General features: G+C 43.8%; 1 protein-coding gene across 3 annotated transcripts in view; it reads left to right on the top strand.

Moving 5' to 3' along the window:
* PHACTR2 (phosphatase and actin regulator 2) overlaps positions 1-16023 on the top strand; it is a 345447-nt gene that overhangs the window by 218877 nt on the left and 110547 nt on the right. For all 3 annotated transcript variants that reach the window (XM_063917469.1, XM_063917468.1, XM_063917470.1), the window contains exon 2: positions 13012-13179. In XM_063917469.1, coding sequence (XP_063773539.1) covers positions 13012-13179 — 168 coding nt within the window. The remainder of the gene's footprint in view (positions 1-13011; positions 13180-16023) is intronic.

Raw genomic sequence — 16023 nt, 5'->3', positions numbered from 1 at the left:
GCCCTCTAGTGCTCAGACTCTCAGCGCTGCCGGCAGAGAGGAGGGGTCCCGAACGGAGGAGGCTGAACACGGGCCTCCTCTTTTAAAGCACCCCTGTTTGTATGTACAGTATACGAGCGGTTCAGTCGTGTATACAGAAGGTAACCCACTTCTACATGCTCCAAACTAACATAATAACATCAAATGTATTTCTGCAGCGGGGTACAATGGTTTCCCCAACTGATGGTCATCCCTCTTCTTACACTGACTGGCCCATGAGCCAATCAGAACCTGGGGTTGGGGCTTCACAGGTGTCAGGGGGTCAAGCTATGCTTTGTGTTCCGGCACCTTTATATTTAAAAAAAAATGAAATCATTTTTATATAATTTGGTTATGCTGTGCCATCGATGGAGGGATACCATCTGGTTGTCGTACCTTCATTGGCAAGAGTATTTGACATTGGCCATAAACCATCAATGATTATGAATCATTGATGGTCGATGGCCATCTCTAAGAGTGTCTAGCAACCTCCATGATTGCACCTTACCCTCGTTATGTAGCTGTTATATATTTATATATTTATATATTTGGGGGGGATCAGAGATATACATTCAAGTGGGATTATTAGTGTCATTTCCCTGCATTGGTAACAAGGCACAATGATACCTATGACTACAAATATTGTTAAATAAGGTTTCTTGTGGCTACTTATATAGAACCACTTGTAAAACACAAACACAATACGTGAGCAAGCCCTGAAAATGACACGTATCCTTGTCTTTTCATCATCAAGTAGATCTTACTAAAGGGCCCTACACACTAATAGATTTTAATGAACAATATGAATGTTCTCGTTAATGCATTGATATCATTTAGTGTGTAGGAACCAATGATGAACGATGCACTGCCCCGCCTCATTCATCGTTGGTGCCCAGTCGTTTATGCATGCAGACCAATATGGACGAGATTGTCCATATTAGCATGCACTGCTATGGAGCCGGGTGACGGGGGGACCGAATAAACTATACTCCCCACGTCACTGCCCCCCCCCCCCCCCCCGCGCTGGGTCGCCCGTCTCCACCATCATGCAGCTCAGCGGCGGATTGCCAAATGTGTAGGGTCCATAACTGCTTTAGGGCTCATTTACATCTGAATGAAAAGTGATTTTTATGACACACCTCTCAGATGTAGCAGTATATGTCCACTTTAATACTGCGCGGATAAGTGTTGCTTTCACAATCTCCCTGAAATGCTTTTTAGGCAAGTATGTTACAAAGCAGTGTGAGGCTGTAAAGATATCTAATTGCTTACAGCTTGAAATATTCTCTGTTATACACAGTAATAAGAAATGGACATTATGGGAACTGCTGAATTCAAAGTAAGGTGTCACAGAAAAATATGATAGAGCCACTTGGAAACTGTTCAGATATTCAAAGCACACTCTACATATCCCTGCAGAAGGGTCTACTAAAACGTTTCACCCACAGAGGGGCATATATATCAATTAGGGTTTCACCCGCATGTACTAATATACACATGCAGGGAGAGGGGCTCCAAAAGAACCCATTCCTGAGTTGTGTAAGAAGGAAATAATCACTAATGAGATGGTTTCTCTCCTCTTTCAGGACCCCACCACTATTGTGTACGCGCAGTTTGCTGAACACGCATTTGAGGGAGGGATCTCCAAATAACCCTCTCCCGATAATTTTGGCAATTTGTACACCATAGCCTACATCGATTAGTGTTGACATTCAGAATGTCATCATTTGAACGTTGAACATCGACAATGCGATTTCACATTGACTTTGGATGTCAGCCTATCCCTAATTGCAGCCAAAACCTAACTGTACAATTGGTTGTCGACATTATGTCAGTGTTGACATTCACAATATTGACATTGTAAATATCGACATTCTGCTTGCACACCATGCAGAGCTATGCATTGTATACAGAGCATCCCTTTCACAATTTCCACACGTTATATTGGGCCAGAATAAGACCCACTCAGGATCTGGCTATACCCGCTTGGTTTGCCAAACCTTACTTCTGTCTGCACAGAAACACTTGCTCTTGGGTGATACTCAGCCACAGAATTCTGCGTGTGTATTTGGACAAAACTTCTCTGTAAGGAGTGTTCCTTGAATATGTATTATTATCACTGTTGTCAAATGCAAGGAATTTAAGCTAATTTGATGATTATGTTGATGAAAGTAAACTCATTTTTAATGAGAGCTGAACGATTGCAGTTATAAACAAAAAGTTAATTCTAGCAGTTACATCCTGGTGAATAAATGAATGTAAAGGCCCATACACATTAGACGATGTCGCTCTGTGAGCGACATCGTCTAACGTTTCCCCCTCCTGGGCCGGCCGGTCGGCGGCCGCCTGTACGCACTGAGCGATATGACCGCTCATATCGCTCAGTGACGTCACGCCCCCGCCAGCCCTGCATGAAGGTCGTGGACGACAGTCCACATCCTTCATGCATGCCCTACCGACAGCGACGCTCGTTGCGGGGCCGCGCATCGGTCGTCGCTGGTGGCATACACACTTGATGATAAAATGAGCGACGTCGCTCAAGGAGGGGGAAAATGAGCGACGTCGCTCATTTTATCGTTAAGTGTGTATGGACCTTAAATGTAGAGAAAACTACTGCAGTCATTCTTTATGTGCACATCAGTCAAAACATGAAAATGATGGAACTCAAGGACAGTTGGCAGCTATATCACTGATTGCTAACTATTTTGTGGGATATGCTCTGCTGTATTTTGTTTTTTGTTGTCCTGATACTACTTCTGCTTTCGTTTTCACTGCACGTTTCTCTTTATTATTAACCCTTCCTCAAGGGATTAGTTACCAAGGAGGCGTTCGTTTTGATTTCTGTTTTTGTCTGAAAATGTGCTTGGGCTATTGAGAAATGTTTTTGCAGCTGCATGTTGTCCCATGTGAGTGGCATGCACACATGCTCATCTGAACTCTTCACAGAGGGATATTTCTGTTCTGTTTGTGAAACATTTGCCTTCAAAAGAACATAGCTCCTGCGAGTTTCATACTTTGTAGCAATTGATATACTTTTAAAAATATCAAAGTTTATTCAAGCGTTTTCAGAACAGTATTGTTTTTATCACTATAGTAACATTGTAATATGCCTATAGATACAGAAAATAATATTTGTTTGTGAATATTCTCAACAACTTTGGTAGTGAACACAGTTTAACATAACCAAACCTGTACGGATGAGCATCCAGTACATAATGCACTTTTTAAAATGGGTTTTGTTCATACTTGCCTACTTTTGAAAAGTAGTTTCAGGGAGATTATAGCTGGTAGTAGAATGCGACTCACGATGTTAAGGGGGGGGGGGGGGGGGTAATGCTCTGCCCAAATGGCGTGTCCACCTATGCCTATGGGTCTACCATTCCCCCCTGAGCTCTCACTCTCCATGTCTCTGCTCATCCCCATAGCAGTGTCACCCAGCACAGTACCAGCACCTCTATCACAGCATCCTACACAGCACCCGGTGTCACCCAGCACAGTGCCTCCTCCATTACAGCAGTATCCAACACCCCCTTGTGTCCCCTCAGCATGTCAGCTCCATTCTAAACAGCGACTATCACCACACTGTCCAACAGCACACTTTCCTATAAATTACTCAGCATCTAGCACCCCTTCTCTGTCCACAGCACTGCACCCCCTCTGTGTTACACAGCATCCAGCACCCCCTCTGTCACACAGCATCCAGCACCCCCTCAGTGTGCTGCCTGAGGAGAAATCAGTATTATTCTGGCCACTCACCATCCTAGAAGGATTCAGGGCTGGCCGGCAAATTATGCAAGGTTGTAGGTAATCATACACGGCGCCCAGCTGTAAGGATGCTGTCTCCCGCCTGTCAGTCTCACCTGCGGCTACCGCTTGGTGCTACCCACCCACTGGCAACTCACGGTCCCGACTGGCGCCACTCAATTTCTCCTTTATCTCTCCGGCCATGTAATACGTTTGCGCCTCTCCCCATGTGATGGGGCTGTGCACATGGACACCTCCCTGACTCCTTCCTGTGCTATTGCCGGGCACACAGCTCTTCACCCGGTCCGTCTTCATGACATTGCGGTTCAGGCCCCGCCCCCTGTCATTCCGGATCGTGCATGCGCAGACCGCATTTTCGGTGGAAAGCACTGAAAAACCGGGAGGACCCGGAGGTTTAGCGGGGCAGCGGGAGGGTAGGCAACCCTGGGTTAGGGCCGGCTCTGCTTAATCCTCTCTGGTATACTTATGTTTCGGATGTCGGCTGTCAGTCTTCCAGCCCACTACACCCTCTATTCACTGAGTGGATCAGAAGCTCAGATCTTTGTAGAAGGCAGAATGAAGTTCTTGAGGAGATGGATTTTAATGCAAATTGCACAGCTATGATTCGCTCCTAAAAGGCAATCTGTGTGGCTCATAAACTGGTATTGCACCTTGGGACTTGTAGATCTGCACTACAGCAAGGGGGCACGGATTGCAAAAAGTCTAGACAGCCCAGAGAGCAAGAGGTCACTTAGCTTCATTATCTGCAGGCTCAAAGGAGCACGCTATCCTCATCAGGAAGGGTATAAAGCTGGGAGGCAGTCTCACCACCAGCAGCATCCATTCCCTCCTAGCAGCACCACAGCTCAGGCAGCAGCAGTCAGATCCCCAAGCAGGATGGACTTTACTGTACTGGACCCTCTTATTGCATTACACATAAATCTGGACAGGCTACTGTGGGTGCAGGGTGGCAGCATACCCCTGCAGCTCACCCAGGACAGGCACCCCCTCTCATGCCAAGCAGCTGTTGGTTCCCCCCTTCCTTCTCCAAAATTATCCATCAGATATATGGGCCAACAACAGCCCATTCAGCCCAGACCCCTGAGTGGCAAGGGGAAACTCAGAAGGCCCAGGCAGAGCAGGTTCAAGACCCACTGTTTTACCGTTGATGAGATCCAGGAGGTGGAGGAGCGTGGGTTAGTCGTTACTGCTGATGCCGCTGCCGAGCACATTAGCCTCTGCTGTAACTGCCTCTCTTGAGTGTGCGCACTGCTAGCTGTTGCCGACCACCACTACTACCCAAAAAAAAACCTGCGGTGACCGGCAATTAAGTAACAAGACGTTAAGCGCCGTAACGTCTCCTGTACAAGCCCCGCCCCCCTCATTTGCGGAGTTACGCATGTGCAGTCCGGATTCTCACGTGGGTGGTGAGGGGGAGAGAGAGGGCAGTGAAAATCCGGGAGGACAACCAAGGTTTGCGGGGCAGCGGGGGACTAAATTAAAAAACGGGAGCCTCCCGCTAAATGCGGGAGGGTAGGCAAGCCTGGTTTTGTTTTTATTTTTTTAATCCCTTTTATTTTCTGTTGTGCGCTAGGGTTACATTCCACTGAGTGTAAAATACAAGTTGAAATAATAGGAAGTTCATTTTTAGATATCCTGTACTTTATAATAATGCACACACCATGCAGTGCAAGTGTACCTAGAAGAATTGATGCTGTTTTAAAGGCAAAGGGAGATTTCACAAAATATTGATTCGATTTAGACTTCTCTTCTGTTCATTCACTTAAAAATAAACTATTAACAATTCTATTTTTTAAAGCATTCTTACTATGCAGCATTTCTTCCACACCTGCCTAAAACTTTTGCACAGTATTGTATATATTTTTATTTAAAGTTCAGTTTCTGTCAAAATAAAACAAACCCCCTTGTAAGGTGGCAGCTAAAAGTCTCTCTTACCCAGAGCTACTAAACAATCTTCATTGTGGTACCGTAGCGCTGGGCACCTACAGTCCTAAGTGACCATCCTTACACAAAACAATAATATGCATACCAGACCGTGTGAAATTCAGGCCTGCAGCAGTTTCCTTTCCTCCCTCCTCATCACGTCAATTCTCCTCCTTTGGATGATGCACCAGGGGACAGCTGAAAACCCACCATGTTTGAACCCCCAATCATTAAAGGCCCATGCACACGCAGAGATTTTCATTTCAAAAGACTTTAGGCCCATACACACTGGGTGATTTTGAGCTGAGAGCAGGTCACTTTTGGTGTGTTGAGCTGCTTTCAGCTCAAAGCCGCCCAGTGTGTATGCACAAGCAGTGAGCGCTGATGCGCGCTCCCGCTTCATCGCTGGCAGCCGCCGTTCATCTACTGGTATTACCAGTAGATGAACGGCGGGGTGAGCGGCTTTCCGCAGCGTCCTGCTATGGAAAGCCGCTCACCCCCGCTGACATCACTGGGCAGCGGGGAAAAGCACTCAGTGTGTATGCACTGAGCGCTTTTCAGCCCAGCGATGTCAGCGATCATCGCTGTTCATACACGCTGGGCAAAAACGCCCAGTGTGTATGGACCTTTTGACAACATCTCTGAAAGATATATCTTTCACCCAAAGTAGTGCATGCACACTGAGCTATTTTCCCAAAGAGCAAGTGATTTTCAGGAGGCAAAAGACCTTGCTGAAAATCTTTCATTAGAAAAGCTATTTACATAATGGGCTGGGATTGAATTCAAAGGGTGGGAGAATGGGCCATTTTACGACTCTGCTGCCGTAATATGTAAAAAGGGGGACTGCTGCCATAACGTGTAAAAAGGGGGACTGCTGCCATAACGTGTAAAAAGGGGGACTCTGCCTGCAATGTACATATTATAAATAAACATTGGTGGCCAGTGGTGCCAGTAATATATACATTACTGGCATCTTCCAGCAATTTATATATTACTGGGGGACAGTCATAATGAACATTGGTGGCAGTGGACTCACTGTATTGACTGCTGCTGCTGCATGTGATGTGATCTCCGCTGCTGCTGCTCCGTGAAGCCGCTTGGAGAGAGAGCGTGGAGGGAGCAGGGCGGGTCCGCCGGCTGCTGCTGCTCCGTGAAGCCACTTGGGGAGAGAGCGGGGAGGGAACTGGGCGGGTCTGCCAGCTGCTGCTGCTTGGGGCTTGGGGAGAGAGCAGGGCAGGGCCGGAGTGCAGGACAGTTCATCCATCATCGCTCGTTGCCGTAGACACTGTGCGATGAATGATGAACAAAGAGCGAGGTGGGCAAAACATTGTGTGCAAAACACACGATTGCCTACCTCGCTGGCAATGATGCGGGAGCGCGCATCAGCGCTCATCGCCCACCCATGCACACCAGTAGATTTTGAGCTCAAAGCAGCTTAAAACGCCAAAAGTGAGCTGCTTTGAGCTCAAAATCTTCTATCTTAATGCATAGGCAAACGCAGGGGGGGTTTCTGCTTGCCTGGAAACCCCACTCCTCTTGGCAAGTGGCTCAAATTAGGACAATAGCAATCATATATAATACGATTACTAGAGCTGCTGCCACATCATGCAGTGTAAGGTGTAGAGCAGAGCTGTTGCATATGCCCAGTCTGTTCTTGTGGTTCTCAGTCCTCAATCAGTGCAATGGACCGGAGAGTTGCTACTGCTACCAGGATGAAGAGACAGGAGCATAACCCTGAGGTGGGAGAATGTGTGCTTAGAAAGTGCAGTACTGGTTCTATTATATTTGTGTATTGATTACAGTATGTTTAACCTTTTCCTGACCACTTATTTATATTATTTACAGAGCCGGCCCTAGGCATAGGTAAACTAGGCAATCGCCTAGGGCATCTGGTATGCCTAGGGGCATAAGCAGCTCCTGCTGATTAAAATGATATGCGGCATGCCTATATTCTGTGTGTAGCATTTCGTATGCAGATACAGCCACAGTCACACACAGTATATAGGCATGCCGCATATCATTTTAATCAGGAGAAGCTGCTTGTGCATCCTAACCACATAGCAATGCAAATAAGATGCATTTTTATCAAAAATAGGCACCCGACGTTATCAGAGCTACCAGTTGACTCGCACCAGGCAACTCCTGCTGCATGGTGTATAGAGGCAAGATTTATGAGGACACATCTGTATCCAAGCAGAGGCAAAGGTCAGCGGCCGTGTGAGTGCTGTGTGTGTGGGTTGGTTGTGCAATTGTGTTCAGCATATGTGTAAGGGTCATTATGCGTTTCATGTGTATAAATGCATTAATAATGTGCAGCAAATGTGTAAAGGGCACTATGTGTGTCATTATGTGTATAAGGGCATTAATAATGTGTGACATATGTGTAAGGGGCACTGTGTGTGTCATTATGTGTATAAGGGCACGAATAATGTGCGGCGTATGTGTAAGGGACATTATGTGTGTCATTATCTGTATAAGGGCATTAATAATGTGCGGCATATGTGTAAGGTGCATTATGTTTATAAGGACCTTAATAAGGTGTCTCATATGTGTAAGAGGCATTACTGTGTGGTATTGTGTATAAATGCATTACCAATGTGTGGCATTATGTGTATAAGGTGCTCTACTGTGTGGTGTAACGTATAGATTGGGCACTACTGTGTGGTCTAATGTGAATAAAGAGCAATATGGTGTGGCGTAATGTGAATAAGGAGCAATATGGCGTGGTGTAATGAGAATAAAGAGCAATATGGTGTGGTGTAATGTGACTAAGGAGCAATTCAGTATGATGTTATGTGAATGAGGGGCACTACCGAGAGGAGTAACGTATATAAGGTAAAGTGGTACTACTGTGTGATGTAATGTGAATAAGGGACACTATCGCATGATAAATTGCAAACAAAGTTGCAGTACTGTGTGGCATAATTTGAATTGGGGGTACTATTGTGTGGCCATGCCCCTTCCCAGCAAGAACACATACCTTTTTGGGCTGTGCGCCGAAACTGTTCTTATTTAAATTACAGGGGGTAGGAAAACCAAAATAAGGACTGCTATGGGTGAGGGGTGATGGTGCTGGGAAAGGGGTGCAGGGTCAGAGGCGGAACTAGCGTTGGTGCTAGGGGGCACCAGCCAAAATCTTGCCTAGGGCATCATATTGGGTAGGGCCGGCTCTGATTATTTAAATATGTTTGATACAGCCAATACTATAGGCAATCTATAGTGTTAAATATTAATACCGGTATTCCATGTTCCGCAGAGTGGGAGATTGTGGATTACATTTGGAAACCCCCCTCTAGAAATCCTGCGTTTGCCACTGTAATGGGACACATTTTAAACACCTACACTTCTACTTCTGAAACAAGCACCTCTGTTGAGAACCATAGTATAATACATAACCAAGGTACAGGAGTTCATAGCACTGTTCAAGGTTTGAATATCACATCCATTAGATGACACCACCTTGAAAAGAACATTCTTGGGCTCTCTCTGTCATACCCACCATAGCACGGTGCAGCACATCATTCGAGATGACTGTAACATTAAAGACCAATGTCCTGGAAAGGAGACAAACATTAACTCCCAAAGTCAGACTTTAAAATACAATACATTTTAAAGATGGGCGAGTGCCCATGATCTTGTAAATTAAAAATAAAATGTGTCCCATAAATATACTAGCTGAAGTATATATATTGCAATATGGTGGACCATTATGCAATAGGTAGCATCTATCCTTGTGTATCAATGATTATTTCCCTATAGATTGTAAGCTTGCGAGCAGGGCCTTCCTACCTCTGTCTGTCTGTTTTTGCCCAGTTTCGTTCTATTACTGCTGTTCTGATTGTAAAGCTCAATGGAATATGCTGCACTATATAAGAAACTGTTAATAAATAAATAAAATTAGTACCTGGCTTTGCCCGAGTTTAAGTTTTCCAGTTATTAAGTTATCTGAGTAAATGTCAACATATTAAAAATAATTAGTACCTCAGTAGCTCTTCCAACACACCCATGAGGTGGCTGCCCAATGTCATTTTTGTTTTTAGGGTGTCTCCAGTAGCCCTGATCCCCAATTTTCTTTCTGTTCCATTTTATAGGGGATGCCCAATTAGCCCCGGTAATTTACCGGGGCTGATTGTCCCACTGGGGGCTATCCTATTACCCCCCGAAAAGGCCAGCATGAGTGGTGGCTTATCGGGGGTTACTTGATGCTGCACCGGGTACCAGCTGCTGACAGCTCCCGGTGCATCGCTGCTCCTCCACCTACCCCCGGTCACATGGGTGCTCCCCCATCATGTGACCGCTGCGGGGGAGAGGGGGGGATGCGGTCACGGCGCAGCCCCGGCTTCTCTGCCGGGGGTCACCGTGCTGAGTGGCAGCTTCCGGGCCGCGGCGCCATGACTGCAGTCCCAGCCTGTTGCTGCTGCAGCGGGTATGGGACACTGCAGGTGAGGCAGGCGAAACCAAATCCCCAGATTCACTGAAATCCCCAGAAAACACTGAACCTGCGTGTTTTCTTTTTTTTTTTTTACAGGTGATCAGTCTGGATCAACAGGCGTTCAATCTGTACCAAATCCCCAGAAAACACTGAGCCTGTGTGTTTTCAAGAGAAATGGCATTTTTTTTTTTACAGGCGATCAATATGGATAGCCTGTAAAAAATAAAAATAAAATATATATATATATATAAAATTATATGTGGGGGGAAAAAGGGGGGGTAGGGGTATCAGCAACTTACAGTGTCTAATATATTGATATAAAAGTGAAGAATATTGCAGGATACGGTTTAGAAAAAAAAATTAACAATATATTTATTTGTACAATTTAAAACATAGTGGTAAAAGCTTAAAAAATACCAAAAAGAATAGATAAAAAATGTATGATTTAGCTAGAACCCAGAATCACATAAAACCAGTAAAAGCAATATAATACTGATAAAAGCTATTTTAAGATAAGAGAGTGATGCTTATCTGTAAAAATGGAGAGTCAGTAGAGGTACACCCAACGCGTTTCGTCCATCAGACTTCATCAAGGGGTCTGTATATATATATATATATATATATATATATATATATATATATATATATATATATATATATATATATATATATGGGAAAAACATACATTTTTCGCACCCGATGTTTTACCGGGGCTAATAGGATATCCCCCTTAGAATCACTTTTCCATTGCGAGATGGGTTTAAAATTTTCCTTCTGTTATTAATGTTGCTACTCCAAGGCTTTTCGGTACACAGCATTTTTTTTCTTCCCATCTCAGTTCTTTTTAGTTAATTGATTGTATGTTTATTTCACTCAGTTATTTCAGGTCATTGAACAGTTCATTAACATTTTCATCCAAATCCATCTAGTGGAAGGCTCAAAACAGGCTCCTTGTGTCAAAGTTCTGCCCAGCATACACCAGGAGGTCCGACCAGGACCCCAACTCCCTAGTATATTTTTGGGAATCCAATGTTATCACTTTGTGAAGTTTTATTCCAATTCCATCCAGTGGAAGACCCAGAACAGGTTCCCCAGGTCAGAGTTCCTCCCAGCGCATGCCGCTATGAGGTCCGACCGGGACCCTAATCTCCCTAAAACCTGTACAGTATCTAATTTTTTCCAATTCTTACAACAGCAGCTGTAGCAGGAGAGACCACATCCTAGATGTTGCATATGTCCCAGACCATGCTCTCTTGTGGTCTGATTCCTCAATGGCACGGCTGAGATTCGTTGTGGAGACTGTATCCATTTTTATTTTTTTTAAATAAAATCAGTGGTAATAGAAATTGTTTAAAAGATGCTGGAACACTACATCCAAATTAATGATATCTACAGTAGGATTGCCTCCTGTACTCCGTTTTGTAGTCCACAATAACTGCCTGAAACACAATTGTTAAAGATGCACACTAGTCTAAAGCTAGGTACACACTATACAACTATCTGGCAGATCTAGCTGTTTGGAATGAAAATCTTGTAATGGATGAGAGCAAATGACAATCAACCATTTGCTCCCAAACACTGGAATACTAACAAAACATGTCATTCATACAAACTGGCTAAACACAAATTTAACCAACTTGGATGAACGACTGTTTTTGTCCAGTTTGCAGTTTTTGTAATTGTATTGTGTGTACCTAGCTTTATTCTTCCTCTCCAAAGTTTCTTTTAAGTGTATTAGATTCTGGTTTTAAAACACGAGTGACATTATGGGGAGATGTATCAAGCCTTCTAAAGAAAAGAGATGTGCACAAGTGGAGAAGTTTCCCATAGCAACCAATTAATTTCTAGCTAGCATTTATCAAGTGCATTCTATAAAATGACAGGTAGAAGCTAATTGGTATGCTGGTGCTATATATTTAAATGTTAACAATAAAATTCTGGGATGGTTAAATCTTTTTCCCTAAAGGTGGGTACACACTGACAGATATATCTGCCAATCAATTGATCGGCAGATATATCTATGGATGGATTGGGCAGTGTGTTGAGCATACACACAGCCCGATTCGTCGGGGACTAATGTCATGAACTGGGCGAGCGTGTACACACGCCCGCCCAGTTCAGCTGTCAATCACCGCCGGTCACCGCAGCAGTCGTCCGACTGCCCGTACACACACAGCGATGCGCCAGTATATCGGTAGATATATTGCCCGTTGGCTGTGCTGCGGGGCCGACGCGATATGTCTGTGAACAACTGAGTTCACAGACATATCGGCTGTACACACTGGCCGACGGACCCACGATATATCAGCCGTTTAAGAGAACGGGCGATATATCGGCCAGTGTGTACCCACCTTAAGCCATACATGTGCTAGCAGGGATAGCTTCACATTTAGGAATTGCTCATAACGAGGGATAAGAGGCTCAGCTTGTTACCTGATGGTTGGTTTTAGAGCTTCATTCTGTCTCATCCATGTAGCCATTTCCATATAGTCTGTGTAACTGTAATGCACATAGTGTCACAGCAGAATATTCTTGACTCATCCATGGTGGATTCATTTTGTAAACCCATCAAAAACCTATTTCAGTAGTTTGTTTTTGGATACAGTTTAGTATTGGAAGGTTAGTTAATTCATATAGATTTACTGTATATACATTTTAGTTCTTTTATGTTCTGGTACTAGAAATATTATCACTTGTCATAAAGATTCCTATTTTAGCAATAGAAAATATGTATATATACTCTAAATTTGCAGTCTAGTGAAAATTAAATTCATGTTTTATAAAAGTGTGCTATATTGATTTGAATACACTTGCACACATAAGGTGGATTTACAATCAATAACTTGCTGTAAATTTTTTTTTTTTCAAAACAGTTGATGGTTTGGACAAATCTTCCATTGCAAACTGTGATGCACCAAACTCAGGCAATCAAACACCTCCTCTCAAAAGAAAAGGAAGGCTGTCCTCCATAGGTAAGATCTTCAAGCCTTGGAAATGGAGAAAGAAGAAGGCCAGTGAGAAGTTCCGTGAAACCTCAGCAGGTGGGTAATACAGTGTTTATGGTTTGTACATAGACACACACGCACACACACACACACACACACACACACACACACACACACACACACACACGTATTATTTGAAAGTTTTCATATATGTGAATGTGTGTGTGTGTGTGTATATCTATCTATCTAAAATGTGTGTGTATGTGTGTGTGTGTGTGTGTGTGTGTGTGTGTGTATGTATGTATGTATATATATGTATGTATGTGTATGTATATATATATATATATATATATATATATATATATATATATATATGTATACATATATACACACACACACACACACACACACACACACACACACACACACACACACACTGTGGGTCTAATTCAAGGTTGATTGCAAAACAACATTTTCCTATAATGGGCAAAACAAAACCATGTGCACTGCAGGGGGGGTAGATATAACATGTGCAGAGAGAGTTAGATTTGGGTGTGGTGTGTTCAAACTGAAATCTAAATTGCAGTGTAAAAAAAAGCAGGCAGTATTTACTCTGCACAGAAACAAAATAACCACCCAAACCTAACTCTCTCTGCAACTGTTATATCTGCCCCACCTGCAGTGCACTTGCCCATTAGAGGAAAATGTTGTTTTGCAATCAACCTTGAATTAGGCCCAATATGTGGTTTGCGTATTATTTTAATCTAAGTGTAGATTTTTTATATTCCCTTTATATTTGTATTGTCTATCGGGCTTATTCACTTATTTTTGGAGATGGTGCATTATTGTGTGGCGTCAGCATTGTCTGCCAGCCACAAGTGATTGGGGCTTGCATTGTCCATTGAATGATGAGGGTGAATAGGATTTTACTTGTCAAACAGTTACCGTGAATAGGCTTTTTTTGTCCTGCAGCCAACAATAGACAGGATTTGTATTGTATGCCAGCCTTTGTTAATGGTCTTTATATTGTATTTTAGCCACTAGTGACAATGCGCTCTAAAATCTACTAGCCACCTTCAATAAATAAGGCATATATTATGATAGCTACTAAAAGAATAGGTTCTGTATGGTCCACCAGTCACCAGAGATGCACTCTGCATTATCCACTTTCAGTCGTCTGCTTGCTTTATATATAAGCCACCACAAACGTAATAAATTTGTATATCCGCTAACACAAATACAAATGTGTCCGCGGTCATCTTACCCACTAGCCGCAGCAAATGTGGGACATTTGCTGTGGCTAGCGTGCCCACGAACGTGTGCTGCATGCACACACACAACCCTTAGTGTTGCACGGTGTGTACGATCCTGCACGAGTCGCACACCGGTGCAGGTAGTTGCAATTGTGATGCGTATGCCTGTGCGACTAGTTCGTGGGTAAGATGACTGCGTACGTATCTCTGTCTAAACTACATGCAGCCACAAAAAGCATTTTATACAACCCACCAAAATTGTGCAGACTTTGGGGGAAATGGATGAAGCAGTGAAAAGAGAGGAGAAGGTGCATCACCTGCTACCTATAAGTTCATAGAAAGCGCTTGATAAATGTTACCTCAGAGCCGATTGGTTGTTATGGGCAACTTCTCAACTCTTTTCACTGATTCATACATGTCCCCCCTCAGTAGCTTTGACAACAGGAAAAGCCTCTGTATTTTGTATATGTCTCACTAGTACTTGGTAACCTGGGCATCACATTTATTATTATTATTATTATTATTATTATTACCAGTTATTTATATAGCGCACAGATATTTCGCATGAAGATACATCCATCTTTGATACGTTTGACATACTTTTTGACAAAGATAAGATGAACAATTTGGTGTATCAAGCAGTGAAAAGAGTGGAGAAGTTGCCCATGGCAACCAATCAGCTTTTACCTTTAATTTTCTAGAATGTACTTAAAATATTAACTCGGTGCTGATTTGTTGCTACGGACAACTTCTCCAGTGGTCCACTTTTCTTTTCACTGCTTGAGACATCAACCCATTTCACTTATGTAGGTACTTCCGTTTTACTTGTAGTATTGATGCTTGTCATATCCTGTTCATTTTGCTGCTAAATTCTGTCAGTCGGATAACTGGAAATGACCTATTTGTTTACAGCAGGAATCATGTGCGTTTTACCAGCTGAGTACAGGCAGTTTCCAGTAATTTGTATTGCCCAGCTAATCCCAGGCCATTATGAGATTACATTGTCAGCAGCTATAATGAATCACCATGCACAGTTAAGGAGTTCAGAAAAAAACAGATGTTTACATGGAGTGAGATTAGAAGACCTGGCACTGAGCACAGAGACTGTCCATAATATGAAAACAACATTTTTTTTACGACCTTATATGCTAGTATGCCTATACATTTACATACCTAGGAAAGTTATATCACCAGTGCTCAAGTGGCAGGTTCTATTCCTTCCCAGCTTTAACTGCTGCCTAGGGGTGTAGTACGGTATGCCGGCGGCCGGGCTCCCGGCGACCAGCATACCGGCGCCGGGAGCCCGACTGCCGGCATACCGGCAGTGTGGCGAGCGCAAAGGTGCCCCTTGCGGGCACGGTGGCGTGCTACGCGCACCACGCTATTTATTCTTCCTCCAGGGGGGTCGTGGACCCCCACGAGGGAGAAAAGCTGTCGGTATGCCGGGTGTCGGGATCCCGGCGCCGGTATACTGTGCACCAGGATCCCGACATTCGGCATACTTAAGACTACCCGCTGCCTAGTCCAGTATTCACTTAACTGGAATGTGAAATTGCTCTCACCACTTTTCTAGAGACTTCTGTGCCCCATATCACAATTGATTGTGACTGCTTGCCAAAATAGGGACAGTTGTGAGGTAGTCATTTTGGGCTATTTGCACCAGATATTTCATCTCTTGGGGCTTGCA

Source organism: Pseudophryne corroboree, chromosome 4 (assembly GCF_028390025.1).
Source record: "Pseudophryne corroboree isolate aPseCor3 chromosome 4, aPseCor3.hap2, whole genome shotgun sequence".
NCBI lineage: Eukaryota > Metazoa > Chordata > Amphibia > Anura > Myobatrachidae > Pseudophryne > Pseudophryne corroboree.
The sequence above is the reverse complement of the archived record's forward strand: the minus strand, read 5'-3'. Positions and strand labels throughout refer to the sequence as shown.